This window comes from Nyctereutes procyonoides, unplaced genomic scaffold (genome assembly GCF_905146905.1).
Source record: "Nyctereutes procyonoides isolate TBG_1078 unplaced genomic scaffold, NYPRO_anot_genome, whole genome shotgun sequence".
Lineage (NCBI taxonomy): Eukaryota > Metazoa > Chordata > Mammalia > Carnivora > Canidae > Nyctereutes > Nyctereutes procyonoides.
The window spans coordinates 46,358,813-46,385,648 of record NW_026575020.1 but is presented as its reverse complement, the minus strand read 5'-3'; the positions used below and the strand labels follow the sequence as shown (position 1 = coordinate 46,385,648).

General features: G+C 49.2%; 1 protein-coding gene across 2 annotated transcripts in view; it reads left to right on the top strand.

The window, feature by feature from the left end:
* ERN1 (endoplasmic reticulum to nucleus signaling 1) overlaps positions 1-26,539 on the top strand; it is an 85,621-nt gene extending 59,082 nt beyond the window's left edge. For both annotated transcript variants that reach the window (XM_055320620.1, XM_055320613.1), the window contains exons 6-22: positions 1,931-2,053; positions 3,237-3,338; positions 4,201-4,462; positions 5,735-5,813; positions 6,574-6,739; positions 9,303-9,421; positions 12,204-12,395; positions 13,976-14,243; positions 14,985-15,075; positions 15,342-15,531; positions 16,315-16,414; positions 16,751-16,950; positions 17,418-17,565; positions 18,988-19,115; positions 20,772-20,895; positions 21,347-21,414; positions 21,954-26,539. In XM_055320620.1, the coding sequence (XP_055176595.1) occupies positions 1,931-2,053; positions 3,237-3,338; positions 4,201-4,462; positions 5,735-5,813; positions 6,574-6,739; positions 9,303-9,421; positions 12,204-12,395; positions 13,976-14,243; positions 14,985-15,075; positions 15,342-15,531; positions 16,315-16,414; positions 16,751-16,950; positions 17,418-17,565; positions 18,988-19,115; positions 20,772-20,895; positions 21,347-21,414; positions 21,954-22,166 (2,573 nt within the window). In that variant the 3' untranslated portion in view covers positions 22,167-26,539. The remainder of the gene's footprint in view (positions 1-1,930; positions 2,054-3,236; positions 3,339-4,200; positions 4,463-5,734; positions 5,814-6,573; positions 6,740-9,302; positions 9,422-12,203; positions 12,396-13,975; positions 14,244-14,984; positions 15,076-15,341; positions 15,532-16,314; positions 16,415-16,750; positions 16,951-17,417; positions 17,566-18,987; positions 19,116-20,771; positions 20,896-21,346; positions 21,415-21,953) is intronic.
* Positions 26,540-26,836: the final 297 nt, after the last annotated feature.

Sequence of the window (26,836 nt, the reverse complement as noted above, 5' to 3'; positions counted from 1 at the left end):
CTTTCCTTCTGAGGAACTGAAAGTGGTTATTGCCTATTCATGCCTCGGGAGCTTTATATGTATTTTTGGGCCTCAAGTGCAGGCTGGATTTTAAGTTTTTGCCTGGAACACAGAGGCTATTGCTTTCTTCCACACCTTCCGGATGAGGAAGCCTCGGGATTCAAAGGAAGTGATCAATACAGGCTTTTTCTCTCTCTCCCTTGGGCCATGCTCCAGGCCTACCTGACTTTTTTTTTTTTTTTTAAGATTTTATTTATTTATTTGAGAGAGGGAGAGCACAAGTGCAGAGTGGGGCAGAGGGAGAAGCAGACTCTCCACTGAGCAGGGAGCCCAATGTAGGCTCAACTCCAGGACCCTGGGATCATGACCTGACCTGAAGGCAGATACTTAACCAGCTGAGCTGCCCAGGCTCCCCACTCCTGGCCATCTTCCGACTGTCTGTGTCACTGTTGCCTGTCTGGGCTTTTAGCTTTTGCCAGAGGTTCATCTCTTATGATGCATTTAGGATAGTGGGTTTTTTATCATCTTTGCGTGGTGACTTCTTAAGTGAGTTCATTAAACATATTTAAAACTGGCAATTGCCCAGTCCATCCTTTAAGAGGTAGCCAAGTTATTCAGACTATAGTAGCCCTCGAAGTAACCAGAAGGGTGTCATATCATATGGAAAGGGATCACGGACAGAGCTATTTGGTGATATTTTCACTCTTTCTGCAGATCTTTTTCATATTAAGATTTTGTCATTGAGGGATCCCTGGGTGGCGCAGCGGTTTGGCGCCTGCCTTTGGCCCAGGGCGCGATCCTGGAGATCCGGGATCGAATCCCACGTCGGGCTCCCGGTGCATGGAGCCTGCTTCTCCCTCTGCCTGTGTCTCTGCCTCTCTCTCTCTCTGTATGACTATCGTAAATAAATTAAAAAAAAAAAAAAAAAGAGATTTTGTCATTGAGAACAGAAAGTTGTCATCACGGACAAGTTTCATATATGTAGACTAGGCGTATATGTTATATCTGTTAGAACTTAGTGTAGCTCTGGAAATTCTGATGTGCTATGATCTTCCCAACATCTCTGTACTCTGCTTCCAAGAATCCCTTGACATAGGACTCTTGGCCAATAAGTTAGGAAGATACAAGTGACCAGACGTGTTGCCTTACAAAACAGACATACATACCTTATGGTGAATGTGTTAACTTTCAGGTGGGAGGCCCATACTGCTGACCCATCATTAGCCAGTTGCTCTGGTGTATGTACTGTAGATGCACATGCTTTAAGTTTTCCCAGTAATGTTGTTTGGCTATGCTGTCCACCTGTTCATACCTTTTAATCTAGCTGACTGAGATATAGGGGTGTAGTGTGTGGCCAGGGAATAACTTACTGACTAGGGTCAGAGACTGAGATAAGTTTGGCCTCATTAGCACCAGATTGCAACCAACTTTGCTACTCAGTCCCAGATACCAACCAGTCAGAGTTACAAACAGTAGCTATAGATCCTCTTTACATGTGGGCTCATTAGTAGGGGTGTGGAGATCTATGAATGATGGTTACCAGAGAGATGAACCCCTGTGTGCATTTCCATATTTATATAGATCCTGATCTGTGGGAAAAGGATTACCCTTCAGAGGCCAGGTCTTCATATTTAAGGTCATTAATCAAAGCAGTGAAATCTGAGTTTTATTAGGTTATTATGCTTGAAGACATTTTTAAACCATCATTAGGTTATTAAGTTATTATAAGACCCAGCAGCCCAAGAAGTTTTATTATCTCCACAGTAGCATTCACCTTGTCACCCTCAGAGCATCATAGAAATGTCTTCAACATCAGGAGGACTCCAGGCCTCCCAGCACAGAAAATATCTTGGCCTGCTAGTTTGGTAGAGATACTTTTTTCCTCCCTTATGGGGTGAGTGTAAACCAGTGTGTCCTTGTGACCTTTCAGGTAAAAAGCAGGACATCTGGTATGTTATTGACCTTCTGACCGGGGAGAAGCAGCAGACTTTGTCATCGGCCTTTGCAGACAGTCTCTGCCCATCAACCTCTCTGCTGTATCTTGGGCGAACAGGTAAGAAGGAAGCTTCTGTTGTGTTCAACCTGCCTATTTCCCAAAAAAGACCTGAAGTAGCACCTTCTGGATCTCTTCCTCCGGGCTTCATTCTCTAGAAGATGGCCAGAGCTGTCTCCTTCAAACACAGATTTTTACCATGTCATTCCCCTTTAGAAGACTCCACAATGGCTCCCCATTGCCTAAGGGATTAGCCCAAAACACCACAGCCTGCAAAGCCTTCATGATGCAGCCACTGCCTCTTCTGCCTCTTTGGCTCTATTTCCCGGACTTAAACCTTTTCCAGTTCCCAGAATAAGCAGTGCCATTTTTAAAGACGTTAGGTAGTGGGTCTCTCTCCATCAGGTATGCACCTTGTTGCCTTGATTTAATCTTGATCCCGAGGCCATTTTTTTTATAGTGAGACTCTTTCCCAGCTGGAGTGCCAGTCCTGGTGCTTCCATATTTTTCTCTGTATTCAGCTTGGAAACTGAACAGTGTCTTCTTCAGCGTATCTGTCTTGCATTATATCATATGCAGTTAAGAGAGACTCCTTGGTGCTTTCTGCATTCTGCCTGGAGATCTCAGCCAGATCTGCAAGTCCCTTAGGTGCTTTCTTGTGCTTTTCCAAGTTACTGCAAACAGTAGTCTTACTAATGGTGTCACCACTGTATAAACCTGGGCCACCCCGTCTTCAACTTCCAGGAGCAGTTTCCTTACTGCTCCTTTGGTCTCCACGCCAACCTGCCAGTCCCTCCCCTGCCACCTTGTCCCAGCCAGTGCCACATGTTTCAGTTTTTTGTCGTGTCCTTATCCCATTTCTAGGTACTGATTTCTAATATCAGCTATTTATGGCTACACAGTAGACCACCCCATAACATAGGTGGTTGTAAGAAACTGTGACCGAAAAAATAAAATAGTGATGTGCAATAAAATAAATAAATAAACACCATGATATTGATTCTGTGAGTCATGAGTTCAAGGGCACAGTGTGAGTGGCTGGGCCTTGCTCCACATGCTGTCGGCCTGCTTCACTCCTGTGTCTGGGACTTTAGTTCCCGTCCACGTGGCCTTTCTCTTTCCACATGGATGACCTAGACATTTTACACACAATGTAGAAGGGATTTGTTGCAATGTAGTTAAGGTCAGCACCTCAGCAGGTGCTGTGGCCCCTCCAGGTAACAGGCTGGTATGTGTTCTCCAGAGTATACCATCACCATGTACGACACCAAAACCCGGGAGCTCCGGTGGAATGCCACCTACTTCGACTATGCAGCCTCGCTGCCTGAGGACGACGGGGACTACAGTAAGTGCTCCTGGGCAGCTCCACCAGGGTGGCTAGGTATTTGTGACCTGTGAGGAAGTGATCACTCCAAGATGCTGGATTTTCTTTTAAGACACTCCTGGCCACCAGCTTCTGGGCTTTCTAAGGATTTGTAGTACATACTTGGACAGTCAGCATTGAAGGCAGGGACCTGGGTGAGAAGGGTGGAGGGGAACTTTAGTAAAGTGGGTGGGGAGTTTAGCCTGGGAGGAGGACAGATGTGTCTTATTGAGTCCCTTTGTGTCACAGGGGGATGTACCAAAAGCCCATGGGAGGCAGAATTAAGTATCATCTGTGCCATGAACAACCCACCCCTTAAATGTGACTCATCCCCTAGTTCACGTCTCTCATAAACATTCCCCCAAGTCAAATGAAAACTGAAAGCCAGTTTTGCTGTCTGAACAATGACACCTGAAAGTTGGACAGAAGTCTCTTCTGTGGGCAGACGCGGGCAGTGTCAGTGGTCAACTTTGACTTTCAACTGGATCAATTGGTTTGAAATGATAGCTATGAAATATCAGAATCCTAGTCCTCTCCACTGGCACTTTCTTCCTTCTTACTAATTGACTCTTACTAATCACATAGAGTGCTGAAGAATCTCACCAAGTAGATTGCCTTCCACAGAGCAACCCTGTCTTGTGTTTATAAAGCAGGCAGCTCTCACTGCCTTGATGTTGTAGAGCCTACACAGGTTCTTTGGAAACAAGTGAAATTGTCAGGAGTATCTGAGAATACTCCAGAAGCCTTGTTACTTCTAGCTGAGTGATTGCAACCTGCTAGGAGAGAGAGGATGTGGTCACAAGACGGGGTGAGACCGCATGCTTTGTTTATTTGATCTGTACAGAGATGTCCCACTTTGTGTCCAACGGTGATGGGCTGGTGGTGACGGTGGACAGTGAATCTGGTGATGTCTTGTGGATCCAAAACTATGCTTCCCCTGTGGTGGCCTTCTATGTCTGGCAGCGGGAGGGTCTGAAGAAGGTGATGCACATCAACGTCGCCGTGGAGACCCTGCGCTATCTGACCTTCATGTCTGGGGAGGTGGGCCGCATCACCAAATGGAAGTACCCATTCCCCAAGGAGACGGAGGCCAAGAGCAAGCTGACGTGAGTCAAGGAACCCGGGGCAGAAGAGGGCAGCTGTGACTCAAATACCCTGGTCCTGCTGCATCGTGGCATACCGTACACAGGACTCTAGGGCTCAGGGCACACATCTTTGAAGCCATGAGGTATAGGAAGGGCCAGGACTGGCTCAGTCAGAAAGCTCTCAATACGTATAAGAACTGGGACATCCCCTGACTTCAGAATTCTTGAATATTAAGTAAAATTATGGACAGGGGTAAGAAAGAGACTGCTGATACATAACCACAGTACAATTTGGATAGATCTGGCGGGAGTATAGCGATAGATTTACTTTTTAACTTTCTGTATTTCCCAAATTTTTATTATAAGTTATATTCATTTCCAAAATCGGGGAAAGAAGGTTACCACATGTATTGTCTGAGACTCAGCAGGCTTGTATTCGCCATCCCCACCTGTTCCCAAACTATAACTTGGTCCCTTGGCCTTGCTGAATCCCTGTTTCCCACTTTACAGCACTGCAGAGGGGGCAGATGAGACTGTGACAGTGCTCTCTAAGGTGTACGACACCTTTCATACATGAGGTATCTGTTGAGAGAGGTTTCAAGAATTTAGTGGATGACCAATCCCAAACCCGCTCTTGGTAATCACAAGGGTCTGGAGGTGCAGCCCCCACATTTTCACACTGACCCCACAGACAAAGCCAAACCCTCCCGTTCCCCCACCCACCCACCTTGATGCCCCTGGCAGGGACAGACCACCAGCTGAGGAAACAGAAGTCTCACCCAGTTTGGAACTTTTTGTGTATCCTTTTGTTGTGGTCCTCCACATGAGAGCAGTTGACTATTTCTTAGGGCTTCTGTAGAGCCCCTAGACTCCCTAAGAATCATGAGACAGAATGGCAGCTCAGTTGTCAGAGCATGTTGTGGCCAGGGCCATCTTAGCAGCTTTGCAGGGGTTGCAAGCATTCAGTCCTTCCCGGATTATCACACCACATAGTTCTTTCTGCAGGCCATCATGGGGATGCTCTAGTGTAGCTCTGCCCTTTGCAGATGAGGAAACCAAGGCTTGCAGTTGGGTGACTTGTGCACACCTCTGTAGGCAGTGAGTGACAGCTGGGGCCTGCAGCCCAGCTTCCCAGGATGGTAGCCCTGCCTTCACATCCCACTGCTCGGGGTGCTAGGGGTTAATCTGGTTATTCTTAGCATGGCATTTGGGGCTGGGATACTTCTCTTCAGAAAGGTGCCTTTTGTGGAATGCAGAAATTAAACGGAATGCGTGTTTCTGCTTGTCTCCTAGGCCCACCCTGTATGTTGGGAAATACTCTACTAGCCTGTATGCCTCCCCCTCCATGGTTCACGAGGGGGTTGCCGTGGTGGTAAGTCTTCTATGGGGGGCTCACAGGTGCAGCCTCCTCCCCAAGCACTCCTGTTCCATTCACAGGTCTTAGAGCCTCAGAAACAGTTTCTGCCCATACCACATTCTACTTCTTGAGGAAAGTTGCATGACAAGAGCAGCTTCCTAAGCCTAGGGTCATTCCACTTTGCTTTCATATTGAAGTCTAAACTGCCTAAGCTGGTGTTCATGCCCTCTTCAGTCCAGGCCCTCGAGGCCCTCTACCACACTACTCGGATCTCTGTGGGAGTTGTACAGTCCATCTTCTCCCTGATTCCGGAAGATTCCTGTTTGCCTTTCTTCACCTGTGTTCAGGCTATGCCTCCTGCTTCAAATGTTCTCCCTTCCTTTCTTTTCTCTGCTCAAATCCATCCTTTTGTAACCTCTCAAGGCCTCCTCAGACCTCACTAGCCTCTTTAAAGTGCTGAGTCAGCACTGGGCTCCTGGCTGGAGATTGTTCCACCTGGGTCAGCGTATAGACTGGGCTCCTTCACTTACCTCTGCTTCTCACAGTGGCCTCTGAGATTTCCACACACGTTCTTCCCAGTTCCCAGATATAAGAATTTAAGAAGCTGTCCATGATAAAGATGTCAGCACAACATTGTCACGTGTTCAGGGAGGAGCTTCAGCCTTCTGAGGGCCTTTGTGTCTTGCCCTGGACCAGCCCCGCACCAGAAATCACTTCCCTTGCGTGCTTGTATCCGAGGGCTGCCCCAGACCTCACACCAGTTCTTTATTCATAGCCCCGAGGCAGCACTCTGCCTTTGCTGGAAGGCCCCCAGACCGACGGGGTCACCATTGGAGATAAAGGGGAATGTGTGATCACGCCCAGCACCGACCTAAAGTTTGACCCTGGGCTCAAAGGGAAGAACAAGCTCAACTACTTGAGGAACTACTGGCTTCTCATAGGTAAGAGTGCATTTCTCCTGGGTTTAGGCTGCAGCGTGCTGCCCCCTGGTGGGCAAAGGCCAGGGCTTATTAGTTACCGTGGTCAACTCGGCCTTGTGCTCCCTCAGGTCCAAGACAGTCTTTCTGACCTGGGAACGTTTTTTACTCCGAAGGAAGATAAACAGGGTAGCTGTGTTACCAAGTCAGCTCTCAAAAATCATTTAATGTTCCAAAACCCAGTTACTGACTGACATAACCTTTGTGCAGTTATCTGGCCCACTGACCGGCTGCTATGTGCCAGGCCTGAGTAGAACCCATTGCCTCATTTCTGCCAGTGGCCCCTTGTGAGGTAGACACCCATGTTATTCCACTTACAGGAAACTGGAGTAATTCCTACAGAAGAATTCCCTGGGAGTTGGCCTGGGGGAGGGGAGAGGGTTGGAGACCCAGGAGGGATAAAGGGCTGTGAAGAGGTCAAGGCTGGTCTTGGGTCAGGGAGCCATGGCACAGGTCCCCGGTGTGTGTATGAGAGGGGGCGATCTCCTCTTCCTTTCTCTTCTGTTTTTGCTGCCCTTGCCAGTGGCCCTCAGAATGGATTGGGGGTCCTGTCAGCCACAGAGATAAGCTGAGATGACACTCAAAGACAGTGAGTGTGACCAATGAAGGCAGAGTCACAGGAGAGGAGCTGTGTCTCTGGCAAGTGTCCCAAGGAATTAGAGCAGGGCAGTTTTCTCGAATTTGATTTGCCTTCCTTTTGCCCCATATCCCCCCTGTTCTGCTGCCTCCCACCCAGCCCCAGAGGTGGTGAGACGTGGGGTTGCAGCCTTGTGAGGGGGACAGGAGGCGAGTGGGTGCTAGCTGCTGAGGGGGACAGGGCAGAGAAGGCAGCACTGGAGGCGTGGGGAGGGGAGAGGATGTGGAACAGCTGGGAAGAAGAGTGTGGGCCCAGGAGGCCCTCAGCATCAGCCCCATAGGGGGTATTGGGGTATTGCAAACAAGAACCTGAGTGTACTAGAGTCCTGATCAGTCCCTTTATGGTTGTCCAGGTCTTGTTCTTTGTTCTTCGTGACTCCTTGTAGCCATTTTTCTTCTGGTTATTATTTCTACCAAATAATGGACAAAGGAGATAACAAAATGAATTCTAACCCTCCCCCCTTTTTTGTGGCCAGAACTAGTTTCAAGAGCATGTAGGAGTGGACCAGTGTGAGGAGGAAAGTAGCAGATGAATGGAGGCTGTTAAAAGCACAAGGTCACATGGTTTTATGCACCAACGAAGGTGGCTAGGAAGTGAAAAAATTATTGGGAACTAAGGAAGTATGTACATAAGACTATAAAAAATATGGAAAAAAGGTCTTCATGGCTAGGTCGCAAAATCAACAAAGTATGAAGAAGTCATTAGGGAACCATCCACCTTCTGAAACCTTTTGGAAGAACTCCAAAGCTAGTCATCTTTAAATAAGGCCGGGGAACTACTTGACAATCTTTGCATAGACTCGGGGCCACAGGTAAAATGAGCTGCTCTTTTATTTCCAACCGTGTTCTTTGATTTGGTTTTTGTGGAACACATGAAGGATATCTCCACTTCCACATTGGTTTTGAAAATAAAAGGAGTCCATTTAGCTTGAGTGGTGTGGTTTCTGGGTTTCCCCAGAGCAGTGGCCCTAACCTGGGGTGACTTTGGCTTCCCCCGGGAGCTTCCTCAAACACACATGTGTGACCCCCAGAGATCCTGATTCAGGAGCCTGGATACAATGATGATAGAATAGATAAATCATTAAGACTGGCCACTGTTTGTACAAAAATGTGTTGGGATCTTATAATTATGCTTATAGAACAGTTGGTTTAGTGTGCAGCATGATAGTACCAGAGGCCCAGCTATGGGAGACCCCTGTCTATGATCAGAGGTACAGGAAGAAAGAAGGATCCAGGCTAATCATGTCCATTGTGGGCTGTTACTAGGTCCCTGCGGAGGAGGCAGGACTCAAAACCCTGAGAACAGGTCCTGGGGGCAGGGACAGGGAGGGCACTACAGTGCAAAGTAGCATGTGGAAAGATAACCTATTTTCTTCTAGAGCGAATGTTTCCTGTTAGCCCCAGAGGTAGCCAGAGAAACTCCCATTCAGATCCCTGGGCCCCATCTGCAAGTCTGATAGCAGGGTCTGAAGCAGGTAGATCCCACATGAAGACATCCTGCTTCCCAGCAAAGCATGTCTCACAGTTCTCATAAGGGGAAACTGGCAATGGTTCAGAACAGAATGAGGTTTCCCTGAAAGAACAATCTTGTAGATAGAGAACTGACTGAAAGAAAAAGAGTTTTCCAAATCAAGAAATGTTCATAGTGCGGACGAGTTCTTGTTTATTTTTGTCTAGGAAATATAGACCATAAAATCTCTGATAGGTTTGCAACAACAGTGGAAAGATCATAGGATGTGACCCGAATCACACTGAGAGATTCAAAAGGAAAGTGTGTTGTGGGGGCCAACAGCACAGCGTGAGAGTTAACTGGCTCTTCTGAGTAATATGGGATTCACTTCACATTAGAGCTAAACAGAGCTGTTCTCATGGAAGTTTGTTTCCTCCACAGGACACCATGAAACCCCCCTGTCTGCATCTACCAAGATGCTGGAGAGATTCCCCAACAACCTGCCCAAACATCGGGAAAATGTGATTCCTGCTGATTCAGAGAAGAAGAGCTTTGAGGAGGTGAGTGGGAACATGAACAGTTCTTGGCTCCTCCTGTCAGGTGTTGGGGGGATGGGATTTGCCCTTGCCTTAAGAGTTTTCAGTAGACTCAGAAGGGTGAGGAATGCTCAGGAATCCATAGCAAACATCACCCAGTGAAGGCCTGGTGGGGAGGAAGACAAATCGCTAGTGAAGTGAAGGCTGAGGGATGGAAGGGGAGGGCGCTGGCCCGATGGGAGAGAGGTAGAGGGCACCAGGGGGTCGGGGATGGAGAGAGCAGCAGAGATGAAGGCCTGGAGGAAGGACTAATCCTGCATGTGCAGCTCTGGGGGCCAAGGCCGCCAGGTGGGGAACAGTGGGAACTGGGACCACGTGCTACAGGAGAACCATGTTAGTGAGGTTTGCATGCACCTGGAAGTGGAACGAATGGTTGATGAAATGAGGAAGTGGGAGACCTGGAGCTTCAGGAAGCCAGGAGCGGCCCTTCAGAAGCAGTCGGCTTGGTGACTTGGTCTGGTAGAGGCTTGGTCTGGCAGGGACCACAGAATGGAGACTTGGGCAGCAAAGAGGCCCACCCAGATGGTCGCTGGCATGAGCCTCTGACCTGGGCCGCTTTCCTGCAGCCCTGGGGAGACAGAGTGCCAGTCAGGGTCTCAGCTGGACACAAGGACCACCCAGATTAAGATGATCGGAGGGGAGTTTAATAAAGGGATTATTTACACAGATGTGGACAGCCCCAGGGGTTCTCTTAGCATCCTTTAGCCTGAAATGGGGCAGGGGGGTGGGCAGGAGTGGAAAGGGACTCCAGGCCAGGAGCCTGAAGCTTCAGTTGACATACTCAGTGACCCCACAGAATCGGACCTCGTTTTCCTCCCCCTGCCCCATCTGCTGATGTTCCAGTCAGAAACCAGAGGGCAGAGAGACCACTGCTATGCCCAGAGGTGACATCCTTCTGTGACATGGAGCAGGTGGATAAGGCAGGCGGGTAGCTCTGTGGAAGGGGTTCCAGCATGGCCAGTGGGGTGGGGAGGGGGTCCGGAGGCCATTTGGACTTGGCAACTCCTGCAGCCCTGCCATGGGGGACCCAGGCCTGAAAGCGGCCTGGACTCTGGGCAAGGTCCGAGGAAGACAAGAGGGGCTACCTGATATGGGGACCGCAAGCACGGCAAGTTCTCTGTAGGGTTCAGATTTTATCCAAAGAGAGAGGAAAGGAAAAATCATATAGCTGTTTAAGATTCTAGAGTGAAATATCTTGAGTTGTCTGTCGTCTCTGGAGGTAGCCAATTGGAGAAGCCCATGGAGTCCTAAGACAGCGATTTTGGAAAGCATTGCTGTCTTAAGGTCTCGATAGGATGTCCGTCGAACCCTTAGAAAATAAAAGTATAGAGAAGAAAATAAGACAGTACCCTTAATCTAATGCCACAGTTATTTATTTATTTTTTTGAAGTTTTTATTTATTTTTCACAAGAGACACAGAGAGAGAGATAGAGGCAGAGACACAGGCAGAGGGAGAAGCAGGCTCCATGCAGGGAGCCTGACATGGAACTCGATCCCGGGGCTCCAGGATCACGCCCTGGGCTGAAGGCGGCACTAAACCACTGAGCCACCGGGCTGCCCCATAGTTAAGATTTTAATAATCATCCAAACTTGAACAAAGTTTTGTTTTAAAGATTTTATTTATTTATTCATGAGAGACACAGAGAGAGAGGCAGAGACACAGGCAGAGGGAGAAGCAGGCTCCATGCAGGGAGCCCGACGTGGGACTCGATCCCAGAACAGAGTTTTTAAAGACTCCATTAAAATACTCTGAGGTGCATTTTTATGGCAAGAAGACAACTTTTTTTAACAAACACATTTGAAGGGAATATAACCAAGTGTTGTTCCTGGTCACATGCTCAGCAGACATTCCTCAGCCACCTGCTTCCCCCAAGCTGTGCCACCCCCACCCCATACACTGTGGGTGTGGGGCAGCTGGAGAGGAGAGTCGTAGGCAGAAGTCTGGGGCAGGCAGAAAGGTGGGTGTGTGGTGGGGGATGCCAGGTCCTGCACTTGTTCAGAGGCTGTGTGTTTCCTTCCCTGGACACACAGTGACAGTGCACTGGGAGTTCCCAGGACACTAGATGTCTGAGAACCAACTGATGCATTTTTCTAAACTATTCTTGGAGTCCTAGAAACTCTGAAAAGCCCAATTTTATCTGGTTTAATTTTGGGCTTCCAAATAAATTTTAACAAAAGATTCTGATGCTCTTCAGAAACTGAAAAACAGTGGAAAACCTGAAAAAAATGATTTGGTTTTTGGAGTTGCACTGAAAGTTTACAAGGAACAGAAGCAGGCTGCTTTATTACTCTTCAGCCACATGTGGGTACACACACATGGTTTTCTTTTTTAGTATGAAATGGTATTGTTAAAGGAGTTGTCAACATTTTCACCAGACTTTGTCGCTGATATGTTATCAGAGTTTTCCCGAATATCAAGTCTACCCTCGAAGAGGGAAATCTTTGCCTTCAGTGAGGATTTTCAAAAGCATATAGGATCTGAAGGCACTTCTGAAAGTACTTTGCTCTTAGAACTGTTTTTGAGTCCTGATAACATCACTGCAATAAAGCATGGCCTCTTGAGACTGTCACTTTGATAAAGGCAACGATTATTTGGCTTTGTGATCTTTGATGTGCTTTAAAAAAAAACAACAACACGTTTTACAGTATGGTCTTTTCCTGGTACCCATGGCTACTCTTGATTTTTTGGCTCACTTATGTCTGGCTAGAAATTTTGCAGTGACGTAGTCACTTTGTCCCATACAAGGTTATCAACCTGGTTGACCAGACTTCAGAAAATGCACCTACCACCGTGTCACAGGATGTGGAAGAGAAGTACGAGCATGCCCCTGCCAAGGCCGAGGCCCCCGTGGACTCCGTGCTCAAGGACATAGCCACCATCATCCTGAGCACCTTCCTGCTCATTGGCTGGGTGGCCTTCATCATCACCTACCCCTTGGTAAAGCTCTGCCCTTTCCCTTTGCCCTCCCGTATGTTTCTGAACTTCCATGCTGGTCACCTTTATGTCCGTGAGCTCCAGACACATGGCAAACAAGCAGATACATTTCCTTTCACATTTCAAAGTCAGTATTTGCTTTTCTTCAGAAACATTATAAATAAAAAGACACTAACTTCTCAGGAAAAGACAATATTTTACCTAGGTCTTAGAGATTGTAAAAGCTGATTTGTAAACCTTGCTTTTGCAGATCATTTTGTATAGTTGACTGTCTTTTCCTTTTTTTAAGAATAGGCATGATAAATGAAAATCCACTTTACTTTCCTCCCTTACAAACTGCCTGTTAGAGATACCAGCTAGAGTGAAAGAGGTGGCATCCCTTCCACTTTCTAGTTGGAAATGAGTGAGCTAAAATTACATAGTTGAATAGGTTATTGGTTGGATAAAACATTCTAGAATATTCCTTGATTGGGTTGCTCAGAATACTGAAATGTCATCACCTTAGAATACTAGTGCCCAGAAAGCTCATGTCCCATCCAGGAATGGGAATGACAAACCCTTCCATTTGTGCAAAGGGGTTCACCGATGTTGTTTTATATATATAAAAATATATAAAACATACTTATATCAAATTTATATTTTATATTTATGTATGATAAATATATATAATTTATAAGTACATAGATTATAAATATATATATAATAAAAATATTTATATTTTACCTCACACAGTTCTGTGAGGTCATTATTACTGTGCCCAACCCACAGATGAAGAAGCTAAGCTCTAGGAAGTTAAAGAACTTTCCCAAGGTTATTCAAGGTTTTCCAGGACTTGAACTCAAGTTCAGAGAGAGAGAGAGAGTGGGGGTGTACACGAGAGCCAGAAGAGTCCCAGGGGCTGTTGGCTTCAAACCCATCCCTTCAGGGCCTTTCCCACACATAGGTAGTAATAATCGTGGATCACTACTACTTCAAATTATGATGGAACAGATTTTCCAGAATAGATGAGAGGGGAGTGGGGAAGGCAGCATGATGAAATGGGGGGAGTGGGACCTTGGCCAGACCACATGTTTCAGCTGTATTCTGGCTGTGAGGTTGTGAGCCCCAGCTGCTTCCTGCCTGGATTGGTGACCATCTCTATGCTAGTCTCTATCAAGTGTACAACCATAATAGAGAGCAACCCCAGGTCTTCCTGTATCCACCGTGCTCTGTTTGGTTTCATTTTTGTAACAACTCCTAGACCTTCATAAAAGTCCCAGAATTTTAGAATTGAATGGACACCCCCCACCCCCTCACCCACCTTGATCTGGCCCAGCCTCCACCTACAGCAGCATCCTCCCTCTTGCCCCTGCCAGGCCCCTCCAACAGGGGGAATGGGCTGTCCTAGGAAATCCTAACTGGCAAGAAGATCCCCAGTCACTGAACCCTCCTGCCTCCTGTGCCTTCTCACTGGTTTTGGCCCACCTGTGGGGTCACATAAAGGGTACCTGCTTCCTCTGCCATAGGGAGCCTCTTCCTGCCAGACTGCCTATGTCCCGGGGATCAGGCTGCACTTGTCTGGATGTGCGTTTCTCTCTTCCCAGAGCATGCATCAGCAGCAGCAGCTCCAGCACCAGCAGTTCCAGAAGGAACTAGAGAAAATCCAGCTCCTGCAACAGCAGCAGCTGCCCTTCCATCCACCTGGAGATGTGGCTCAGGATGCTGAGCTCTTGGACTCATCCGGCCTGTACTCGGAGAGCTCAGGCACCAGCAGCCCCAACACATCCCCCAGAGCCTCTAATCACTCCCTCCACTCCAGTGGCTCTGCCTCCAAGGCTGGCAGCAGCCCCTTTCTGGAACAGGACGATGAGGGTAAAGCCAGTTGCTGTTTTGGTGCTGTTTTCTCTTTCATTTGAATATGGCCTGAGGACCTTAAAGTTCCATGTCCTCCCGGGGAGTCTCAATGGGGTTATGGGGTGCCATTTCTGAGAGTGCACTGTGTTCTCACCTAATTCCCTCTCCGACAGCTGGACTTCCACGCCATCCCAGGGCCTTGCCCCTTCAGGGGGCCTTTTGAGGACTACCTTGCCCTCCCTCCATCTTGCTCTGTAAGAGCAGACAGTTGCTGCTGACCAGAGGTCCTGGGTATCTGGCTTGAGAATGTTCTGAGGGCTGCCGGTGGCGATCCCCATTCCTCGGGGAGGTTGGCTCAGGCTGGCTATCAAGGCGATACTCTGAGGGGATGGATGGAGAGCTATTGCAAGAGACCTGAGCCCTAGTTTCAACCTGGAGGCTCCCCCCAGTCACTATTGCACACCCATTGCTGCTTCCTGAAGGCTTCAGGTGCAAAACGCTGATGGATCTGTGGAGAGTCCATCTCCTGACAGTAATGCAGGGGCAGGAACAGGGGGCAGGAAGCAGGAGGGAGGTGGGGGCATGGCCCTGGGCGTCAGTGGGGAGTAGACCTCGCCGGCTCTTGCTTACCAAGGGCTGGGAACACACAGCCTGCAAGATCCCATATCTGAATCAGAGCTCAAGAAGCTGGCACCATTCTAGCCTCAAAGTGTTTTAGGTTATGTTTGTTTAAAACAATTTCTTCCTGTTTTGTCCCAGATGAGGAAACGAGCATGGTGATAGTTGGGAAAATTTCATTCTGTCCCAAGGACGTGCTGGGTCATGGAGCTGAGGGCACAATTGTGTACCGGTGAGTGGATTGGAGAGCTCTGTAACTTCCCCTCCTGTCCGAGTACCTGTCAGCTTACAGGTAGCATGTCAGGCTCCAGAGGAGTGCAGTGACCAAGACGGAGGAGTTTACCTCCGGGGAGGAAGTGATAGCCGCCTGGTGGTTGGTCAGGGCTGTGAAGCTCACAAGGTAGCTGCGTCACAGGATGAGGAATACTGTGGGTCTGTGGGTCTCATATCTACTGCTTGGCTTGCCTCTCCAAACCAACCCCTGATCCTCATCCTCAGGGGCATGTTTGACAACCGCGACGTGGCCGTCAAGAGGATCCTCCCCGAGTGTTTTAGTTTCGCTGACCGTGAAGTCCAGCTGCTTCGAGAATCAGATGAGCACCCCAATGTGATTCGTTACTTCTGCACAGAGAGGGACCGGCAGTTCCAGTACATTGCCATCGAGCTGTGTGCAGCCACCTTGCAGGAGGTGGGTGCCCCAGAGGCAGCTCTGCCATCATCGCTGCAGCCTCCCTCCTCCCAGCCATGGTGACTTGAGGGACTGCAATTTCTTCCTCTTTTACTTCTTCATATTCACTTTATTGAAGTGACAACACAATGCACTCCTTTAAATGAACACTGTGGTGCATTTGACAGGGGCACATGCCCATTTGACCACAAACCATCAAAATGGAGAGCATTTTAGCACCCCAGCTTTACTTGGGTGGGGCGGTGTTTGCTCGCAGTTTGTATCTTCTCCCTCTGCCTCCAGGAACCCCTTGTTCTGGAGGGGTTCGCAGTTCTCATCACCAGTCAGGGCTGGTGTGGGCTTGCAGGATACTGGCTGAGGAGTCATCACATTGAGATCATCCAGTGAACACCTTTTGCTCTGTTTCCAGGCTCACCATCAACCTATCTTGGTATCAGCTGGTTTCACTTGCAATGGACTTGAGTTCCTTGTCCTCTTATCTTTATCACTGTACACTAGTCTATTGGAACTTGTGTTTATTTAAGCTAGCCCATGGCTTCAGGAGAAAGTCTGGTGGCAGATGTAGATTTGGGCAGAGAATGTTGTCAGTAAAACTTCCTGTCTCTTTCTTAAAATAGGATCAAAGAAAATGAGCTGACCTAATCCCGAACATTAACTAAAGCAAAAACCTGCAGGCAGGACTTTTCTAAATAAAATTGAATCACTTGAAAGAAAGTGCTGTGTGTGCAGAGGGGCCCATCCCTTAGCGCTTTGCGCATGACCTGGCCATCGTGTCTCTTGCAGTACGTGGAACAGAAAGACTTTGCCCACCTCGGCCTGGAGCCCATCACCTTGCTGCAGCAGACCACCTCTGGTCTGGCCCATCTGCACTCCCTCAACATCGGTGAGAAGCTTCCCTTTACCAGGCCACACCCCGGGGTGGGGTGGTGGTGGCTGGTGGCGGCGGCGGCGGCGGCGGCAGTAGCAGCGACAGTGGTGGTAGTAGCAGTAGCCCACCTGCTAGGGTGGTCCTTGCCCCTGCTGAGAATCTTTGTTTCACTGCTCTATGCATGTGGGGTTTTTAGGTGGTCTTTTAACAATAAGAACGTGAGGAGAAATCTTTCATAGTCGCAGACCAGAACCCTTAGAGGTGGCAGCAGGTCTGCTGGGATTCTGAGAAGGGTGTACTCCCTGACATTACTCACGGTAAACGTGGAGCTAATCTGGAGTGTTACATTAGTTCACAGAGACCTGAAGCCCCACAACATTCTCCTCTCCATGCCCAACGCACATGGCAGGATCAAGGCCATGATCTCTGACTTCGGCCTCTGCAAGAAGCTGGCGGTAGGCAGACACAGTTTCAGCCGCCGCTCAGGAGTCCCGGGCACAGAAGGCTGGATCGCTCCAGAGATGCTGAGTGAAGACTGCAAGGATAACCCGGTGAGTACTGGGCACAGCCCTCAGAAAGCCTCAGGACCAGCCCCATGCGTCTTCAGGAGTGACAGCCTCCAAATTCAAGACTTAGGGGCTGTGGCACTTGTAGCTGGAGAATGACGTTTCTTTATCAAAGAGCTTCTACGTGAACAGCATGCTGCTGGCACTTTCCATACAGTCTCACGTTCAGACGAATGAAAGGGACAAATGTGGGTAATTGCTCCCCTCAGCTTTTCCCATCACTTCCAGGCCCAGCCAGTCAGCTCTAGAGCCCACGTTCCCTGCTGTGCCCCCAAAATTCACGCAGCCCTAGAAGGGTGCTGGTGCTGCTCTGGCCACTTCCAGCATGCTAGTTGGGTCTCCCGAGACCCCTTCAAGGTGGGAGAAGCAGCAACACTCCCATCCTCACTACTGTAGCTGAGTGAGAGGGAGAATTCTCCAGAAGGCCTTTCACACCCTATATCTCTTTTCAGACCTATACAGTGGACATCTTCTCTGCGGGCTGTGTCTTTTACTATGTGATATCCGAGGGCAGCCACCCTTTTGGCAAGTCCCTGCAGCGGCAGGCCAACATCCTCCTGGGTGCCTACAACCTCGACTGCTTACATCCTGAGAAACACGGTGAGCGGGCAGCAAGGCAGGAGGGTGCAGCAGCTACTCCAGCTGCCTAGGTGGCCCCTGTGGCCTGGGAGGTGCCGGCTCTGTGACCCCAGAGCCCCTTCATTCCATCTGCTTGCCCTGTGGGCCTCAGTGAATTGCTGACTCATTCTAAAGCTGGTAGGAGGTTGGGTAGGTTGCCTTGGAGCATCTTCTCCTAAAGCCAGGCAGCTCTGAGGTTCCTTCAGGTCACCCAATTACCTATGTAACCTGGGCAAGGTTTGGGGGACCTTTGGGGACCTGGGTGGCTCAGTCATTTAAGCATTTGACTCTTGATGTCAGCTCAGGTCATGATCTCAGGATCGTGAGATCGAGCTCCATGTTGGGTTCCATATTCAGTGTGGAGTCTGCTTAGGATTTTCCCTTTCCCTCTCCCCCTCCCTCTGCTCACAAGTGCACACATGCACATTCTCTCTCTCTCTCTCTCTCTCTCTCTCTCTCTCTCTCTCTCTCTCTTTCTCCCAATAAATAAAAATCTTTAGAGGAAAAAAGTATTCTTTTGCTCATGGATTAATTTTCCTTATTCTATGTAGAAAAAATAGGATAGCATAAAGACCCACAATTCCATTACACAGTGATGGATTCCTGCTATGAGTATCTTTGTACATCTTATTCTACTCATCTAATTAGACGGGAATGCATCCTTTTGTAAAACATGCAGTTAAATAGTTAAATAGTACATGCTATTGAATATCTCTCCATGTTGACTGGTGCTCCACCTGGGTATCATTTTAAGAGCACAGCCCAGACCTGGAGGCATTGTTACCGGAGCCTCTGATAGTGGATATTTCCAATTACTCCTTTTCAAAGACTGTGCTTTGAGGACACCCATTATCAGCTGAAGTTTGTGCAAGTTTTTTTTTTGTTTTAATATTTTATTTATTCATGAGAGACGGGGAGAGAGGCAGACATAGGCAGATGCAGGGAGCCCAATGTGGGACTCGATCCCAGGACTCTGGGATCACACCCTGACCCGAAGGCAGGCATTCAACCGCTGAGCCACCCAGACATCCCTGTGCAAGTTCTTTTTTTTTTTTTTTAAATATTTTTAATTTTTTATTTATTTATGATAGTCACAGAGAGAGAGAGAGAGAGAGGCAGAGAGGCAGAGACACAGGCAGAGGGAGAAGCAGGCTCCATGCACCGGGAGCCCGATGTGGGATTCGATCCCGGGTCTCCAGGATCGCGCCCTGGTCCAAAGGCAGGCGCCAAACCGCTGCGCCACCCAGGGATCCCCCTGTGCAAGTTCTTAATTAATGTTATTGTAACAAGCTCCTGTCAGTAGAATCTTAAATCAAAAGGCACGTGTGCTGTTAAGGTTCGGGTATGTTATTGTGACTGTAGGCCAGTGATAGTGAGTTACTTGTTTATCTTCCTCCTTTGTAGAAGATGTCATTGCCCGGGAATTAATAGAGAAGATGATTGCAATGGATCCCCAGAAACGCCCTTCTGCAAAGCATGTGCTAAAACATCCGTTCTTCTGGAGCCTGGAAAAGCAGCTCCAGTTCTTTCAGGTAGTTCTCTTGGTTTTTTGTTTTTTTGTTTTTATGTTTTTAAAGCCTTCATGTGACTTCTTCCAGATTTAAAAAATTATAACAAAAGACATATTGAAGTCTTTCTATCCTCTTTTACCCAATTTCTGTCCAGATTTCTTTTTGCTTAAGGTTGATTCTGAGACGTTAAACCGTAGGATCAGTAGATATGTGCTCCATCAGTAGTTTGGCTGTTTTAAGACTTTTGTGGTATTGCCTGCCAGTGGCTTTGTGGAAAGGGAACATGTTTCTCAGAACCCTCCCAGGTATCAGTTCAACATAGCTCGTCTGAACACCTCTTACCCAACACACCAGCTTTGAAAAGCAGGCACACAGGGGCAGTGCTTTTCCTACCGGCTCTAGGTCGGAGTGAAGCTTGAGTTTAGGAGTGACCCTCAAACTGTTCCGGAGTGTGACTAGAGCCTTGGTTGTGGTGAAGCCTCCGGCATGTAAGCTCCTTGAGGGCAGGTAGTAGCTGATTTTCAGTTCATTGCTGTGTTTCCACTGCCTGGGTCATTGCCTGCCTGGCACATGGCAGGTGCTTGGTAAGTATTTGGATGGTTGGGGCAGGGGAGGGTTTCATGTCATTTTCCATGGCAGCAGTGGGCATGGGTAGCATTAGGATTGGTCGCTGTGTTTTGGGTCATAACATGACAGTTCTGAGGTCAGGTGTCCTCAATCAAAGGACTTCTGAAAACTAGCCGTGTTCCTTTGATGATGACAAGGTGTAGAACAGGAATAAAGCTCACACAAAGGGACTTCCAGCCCACCAAGGGTTGGGATTTAAACTCTTAGTTTCTCTAAGTCCTATATCTTGTGAACACACCCGCTTCCCGCCATATCAAGTAGCGGTATTGGTTTTGTGGTGGAAGTGTATGTCCCCAGAGTATCCAAGGTGACGATCTAATCCCTCCAGGGCTTTCCTCTAGCAGTTGTAAGTCTGAGAGTCAGCCAATCTGGCTTCATCTTTATCAAAGAAAGAAAAGACCGTGCTCAGTGAGTCTGTGCAGTGTTAACACGTGTGGGGCCTATCACTCCATTTCCTCAGCTGTTGGAACTTGTGCTCCCTCAGACATGGAGCAGGGTTCAAGTCCTGGGCAGGGCCTCCAGAGCCCACACTCTTATCAGCAGCTTTCCTCCTCTAAAAGAGGGCTTATCTGTCTTTTCTGTTTGCGTGACAAGTGATGACTGGCTATGGATCTCAGCGTGTCCAATTTCCCTGGGTAAACAGAACAGCACAAGATGCAAATCAAAATTGAGCTGGTGTTGTTGTGTTGTTGTTGGTTCATTGATGAACACAGATTGCATATACGGCTCATGTGGAATGTGATAGGTATGCATGGAGTGAGACGTGGAGGAGGCATGAGGGTTCATGGAGAGGTGTGACACCCCTCTCTGTCACGGAGATGGTCTGTGTGGGTCTCTCCCCAGCAAGCTATAGACATGGCTGCTCCCAGGGGAGAGGTTGCTGGATCAGGAGGGACAGAGGCAGAACGTTCGCTGCCAGTCCCAAGGCAGGCTTCAGCTTGGGCTGGAGGCTCATGTGGCAGTGACCATCCTGTGACTTGGCATGTCATTCCTCCAGCTTCTGGTTCTCTACACATTGACCATCATCTACTTCCCGTGTCACCCTCCCAGGACGTGAGCGACCGAATAGAGAAGGAATCCCTGGATGGCCCGATAGTGAAGCAGCTGGAGCGGGGCGGGAGATCTGTGGTGAAGATGGACTGGAGGGAGAACATCACCGTCCCCCTGCAGACAGGTGACCGCGCCAAAGCCCCGACAGTACGCGTTGCCAGAAACGTTTCAGGAGCAGCAACCATTTCTAAGAAGTGAACGTGGAACTAGCAGCTCAGGCCGTTTGGGCTCTGAAGTCCCCCTCACAGAGTTGAGGCTTTTGTGGGTGTGTCCTCTGGGGTTCGGGCACAAATCACCCCATTACGCTGATGTGGGTTTCATTTTTGTCTCTTCAAATGACAGGTTAGTGACGGGTGCCACGTGCTTAGTAGTTATGCGTGACTGTGGGTGCAGCCACAAGGCAGAATTCAAACTGGTGCTGTCCTCAGGCTCACTTTGGGGGACCCACTCCTGTGAGCCACAAGTTTGGTGCAGTTATGTTGTGTTTCAGTCTGATCGCTTGGCACCCAGGAGCCCCAGGAGTTTTCTTCTTTAGGAATGTGTTTCTTATGTTGCATTCCTTGTGTGTTTCCTAGATTTGCGGAAATTCAGAACCTATAAAGGCGGCTCCGTCCGAGACCTCCTCCGAGCCATGAGAAACAAGGTAAGGGGCCCAGGGATAGGGGTACAGCCACCTTCCTCCTTTCTATTGTCTCTGGGTCCTCCCATTCATACTAGAATTCGCACCTTGCAGGGGCAACTTGTTCCCTTAGGCAAGTTTTCTCTTCCGGGCTGTGGAGGTGAGGAGTTCTGCTCTGGGAAGCAGGCTCTTGGATGCTGGTGTCATTTGTGGTCTCTGCTGATTTGGATGGGCCCTGTCCCTAGCTAATACAGCACCGTATAAACTCCCTTTATGGGAACCTTCCCCCTGTCCCCCAAGCCTGGCCAGCAGTAGGGCCACTCTGGTAGGGAAGCTCCTTCCTGCCTCCCCAGCCCTGGGCCTAACTCTGCTCTGAGGCCTCCACCGGACTGAGGGGAAGGAGGTAAGGTGGGCTGATGCACTGCTGGGTACGTGAGCATTTTCTCCTCAACAGAGAACCAGCCAGCATCCTCCGTCCCATGAATAGTAGGAGAGTCTTTTACCAGGGTTCCCTGGGCTTTCCACCTGCTAACTTCTGTGTCTGTGTGTCCCCATGTTTGCAGAAGCACCACTACCGGGAGCTCCCCACGGAGGTGCGGGAGACACTGGGCTCCCTCCCTGATGACTTTGTGCGCTACTTCACGTCCCGCTTCCCCCACCTGCTCTCCCACACATACCGGGCCATGGAGCCTTGCAGCCATGAGAGGCTCTTCCAGCCCTACTACTTCCACGAGCCCCCGGACCCTCGGCCTCCAGTGACTCCAGACACCCTTTGAGCCAGGGTGGCCCTCCATTCTGGTGGCCCCAGCTGTCACTGAGGGCCTGGTCTCTATGAGTCTGAGCCTGACGCCTCCCAGCTTCGCAGGGAAACCAGGCTCCCAAACCAAGTGCCTTGAGCTGCCCACCCTGCAGCCCGCAGGGGATGATGCCGACCCCGGAAGTGGGAACCATGACCCCTTCTGACCTGTAGGGGGCTGAGAAGATGCTGGCCACAAAAGCTTTACAATGGGGGGGTCCTCAGTCAAGGAGGGCCCATCCCAGAGGCAGCGAAAGAAGCATCCTCCACCTTCTCCTGGACTCACTGGCTTCAGACTTACACCTTTTTTTTTTTTTTAAACTTCCTGTTTGATATCCACCTGTGGGCCTGTTGAGGAAGAGCAAGGAGGGAATCCCGAGTTTTCCCTGCATGTGGGATGTCTTTCCTCGACCAGCTAGGCTGAGATGCACCAGGTGCAGCCTCTGCTTGAAGTGGGGCTCCAGAGGCGAGTGCTGAGGGAGGAGGAAGTTGTTCAGAGGGGTGATTCCCGGGGATTGGTGATGCCTCTCATCACAAACGTGCCCCAAGTGTCCCAGGTCACTCTAATCAGAGTTCCTTCGGGGCAGTGAGAGTTTCGAGTGTGGGGCGCAGTGTTGGAGCAGGTCAGCAACACAGACTGGAAGACGAGGCATTCTGCAGATCTCTTAGAAATGAAGAGGATGCTCTGTCCTGAGCCTTATAGCCCAGTGCATGGTGACCTTTGGTGGATTCTGGGGGATGTTTAGGAGCATTTGGGGAAAGAGGTAATAAGTTCCCCATAAAGGAGAGCAGCACCCGGCAGGAACAGGCCTACTGGGGACCAGAGGGGAGCAGGCCAAATGGGACACAGCTACCCTGGAAGAGTCCCGGGCCAGCAAGTGGGCAATGAGGCTCCTCCGTCCCTGGAGCCAGCAAGACAGGCCAGCGTATTTGGGCGCTGAGACCAGGGTTACCACCTGCTTCGTGGGCAGGCTTTTATGTTTCTCTTGGCAGATTTTAATAACTTTATATTTTGATCATACTGTAGAATGCTACGTTAGCATAAGTAAGCTGAACTTGGAGCTTACTTGTGAAGAAGATAAAAGGCAAGACACGTAATACGGTTTCTATTTTGTGTGATACCAAAAGTCTCCATCCCCTCCAGAAAGAGCGTTCACGTTCAGAACGCGCCCTGATGCTGGAGAGTAAAACGTTATAGCAAGGCTATGTACGTCCATTAAACAACTTCAAAGTAATATTCCCTAAATTATGTCACTACCATCTTTTTTTGCTAAAATTAGTATGATTTTTAGCTTTAGTTTCAGTCCAAAATTCCTGTCTTTTCTCTACCGAGAGCCTTAGCGGTTAAATGTGATCAGGGTGCAGTGTAAGGAGATGTCCCCCATGTCCTTCGTCCAGCCGGGTGAGTGGATCACGGCGCCTCGCTCAGCGCTGGTGAACCCAGAGACTCCGCTCAGGAGTTGGGATGCTACTGACTGACCCACGACTCGACTCGCTGTCGCTTCTGTGAGATGCTTTCCGGTGGTGGGTTTGCCTGCGGGCCACTCGTCCAAAGCTCCCCTTCTGTCTTTGGAGAATTCAGTTCCCTTTCAGAATGCCTGAAGTCACTTTTTCCTCTTAAATTAACATCATCCTACGCCTTTAAACCTCATCCGTTACCTCACGCAGACTTTGGGACCCTGGCGGTTTTTGGCTGGCATCACTGCGTCTTCTGCTACGCTGCCCATTTTTCAGGAACACGGCCAGATGCCTGCCCTCCCCCTCTCTGATGCATCTGCACCATTGTCCCTATGGCCCTGCGGTCACTTTGCTGCTGGGCCTGAGTGGTGATGGCCACCCCACCCCCCACCCCCCGGCAGTCAGGTGGAGAAGGTGCCACAAGCTGTGGACCGGGCTGTCGGCTCTCTCTGCTGCTTTGGTCTCATGGCTGAACAGTGTCCTTGGGAGAGTTGCCAGGTCACTTCTGGCTGCCGGGGCTTGTGTCCTCTCCCTGTTTGGGCCCAGCTTGTCGCCAGGCAACTGGTTTTTAACTCCTTTTCTGCTTATCGTCTTTGTTTCTAACCACCCACCTTCTCAAACTCATGTACTCAATGTATTTTATTTCGAGTCCTCGTTGAGTGAGCCAGGCTGGATCCCGGGTGCTGGGGACTCGGAGGTGACCGAGACCGGCAAAACCTCTGCTTCCGTAAGAGGTGACAGGGACAATGAGAAGCCATCCTCCATCGGTCTTCTCTCTGTTACTTTTAGGAACCTGGTCCCTCCATGGTCCCTCCACGGTCCCTTGAGTGGTTTGAAGAGGTCTCGTGTGGACGCTTGTCATGAGCACACCTCGGGCAGCGTCTCTCACATCTCGTTCTAGTCTCTAGAATTCGGGCTTCCTGTTGTGCTCAGCACCGTGATAAAGTGTCTCTGTCCTTTGCTGGAACAGGGTTCTGCAGCCTCAGGCATCCTGTCACAGCGGAGCTGTTTGATCTTTAGCACGATTCCTGGAAGGCTGTGTGACTTCTCAGAAGTACACACTATCGTCATTTTTATAACCGAATGTGGCCACGTCTGTTGGGAATCCCGGGGAAGCTGTAACTAAATCCTGTGGTGAAGCCTGTGTTGCATCTGCCTCTGGCACACCCGCCAGAGTTTCTCTTGTTGCTCCTGGAGTCTTTTTAACTTCAGTTTATCAAGAGCTCACGCGTCACTAAGGCCTCAGAGCACTTGCACTTTGGGGAGTCATTGGTGTCGTGGTAAGTCACTAAATCAGCTAGCGGCTGACCTCAAACCCCGGGTGCAGAGGGACTCTCCTCCCCCTCTCCGTGCCATAGCCACCCGAGGCTCTTGCCAGCGAGACTCACTCTGACCTGTTAACACGTAGTGGAAGATCCACGGGTTAGTGGGCCCAGCAAAGTATTCTCTTTCTACCAACTCTACGGGAGAGGTCTTGATCAGAATCTGCTTTTGGTAGGGTTTGTGTGAATGCGATTTGTTTACCGTTGCGTTTCTTTCTCACGGCAGTGCAAGATGAATTGGCTGCTGATCTGACCTCTCGCAGAATGGGGGGCCTCTGGGTCGTAGGCCTTTCTGCTCTTGGCCGCTGTCTCTTTTAGAAGGTGGACTCTGGCCAGGTGTGGGTTTCCTGAGTCCGCTCCCATTCTCCAGCTCTGGTGATCGGATCCTCAGGCTCCAGGTCCTCGAGGAAGGAAGGCCGCTTCTACTTCTGCCTTCCGTGCCACAAGAGCAGGGAGAGGGAGCACAGCACACCTGTAAAGAGCCTCTTTGAATTCGCTTTAGCTTTCTCTCTGCTCATTTAGTTTCCGAAATCCCTTTTCTTCACATATCCCTGTGTATTTTCCTTGCTGATTCGTTCACCATCCTGGAGTAGTCCTCTTAGGCCTGGCACTGGGCCTTTCCTGGAAGAAAGTCACTGAGTGTCCCATACAGGTGAGCCACAGTTCTGCCTTCCAAGGCTGGACCAGTATCTTTTAAAACAAAGTATCCCTCCATCCTATACATTGTATTCTTTATGAAACATTGATTTCCCCATGGGTAACCCTGGTTCCAGTTTCTTGTATTAGCGTGTAAATCCTTTCTGTATTCATTGGACAACCACAGCACATCTGCAATGAGCCTCCCACGGGGGCAGCCTTAACCTACACTTCTGGCCAAAGTCCCCAGCCCACTCACCTCGCCCTGTCTTTGGTGGGTACAGTGTTCCTTTTCAGTATCCCAAAAGCTGTGACGGGGGCGTCCCCACTTACCTAGAAAGCATTACCAGTCAACAAGAGGCATTCTCAGATGCAGACCTTACGTAGTGTTCTTTTTGCAATGATCTATTTATTTAACCTATTTATATTTATTTAATTTTTACTCTGAAATATATCCAGTTATAATTGCACTTGGCTTTTAAAGCACATCAGATTTGTTTTGGACAACACACCCCTGACCACTCTAAAACTGGAAAAGGAAAAGTTATGCTGGATTTTTCCACAGGATGGACGCCCCACAGTAGTTTTATCATTAAAGGGTGAAAAATTTGGTCAGGGTAAGAATTTTCATTTCTGAGTGATTTTTTTTTTAAACAAATTCTGTGCCATTGTGTCTTCTCTGTGGACGGTTGTTTAATGGGTATGTGTTAATTGTGTGATAGAATCCTCTCTGTGAACCTACAATCCTCTTTTTAGCTTTATATTTTATAAACTGCCAGATTGTACAATTTTTATGTGTATTTTTAAAGCTTGATGTGAGGGTAATTAAGTTAAACAGCCTATTTTTGTACCTCCTGTACAGTTTTATAATTCTGCTGATTGATGATGGCGTCTTATGTGGCGCCAACGACAAATAAAGATAGTTTTAGACCTGAAAGTCGGCTTCGTCTTCTTGAGGACAAGGGGTCACTCCAGCTGTCCTCTTGGCTGTAGGAGGGCGAGTAGGAGGGACACGCTGCCTGCCACAGGGTCCAGGGGCTGGGATGTCCTCCTTGGTGGCTGCAGGATAAAGTTCTTTGAAATACTGTCCAGAGTCCCTAGAAGAATTGGTTTGGGCTGAATTCCAGGAAGCTGGCCAGGTTGGGACCGAAATGCCCCATGGTGAGAATGAGACTCCAGCAGAGTTTGGGGAGGGGGACAGTGAGGAGGACGCTGGACCACGGAGCCCATGAAG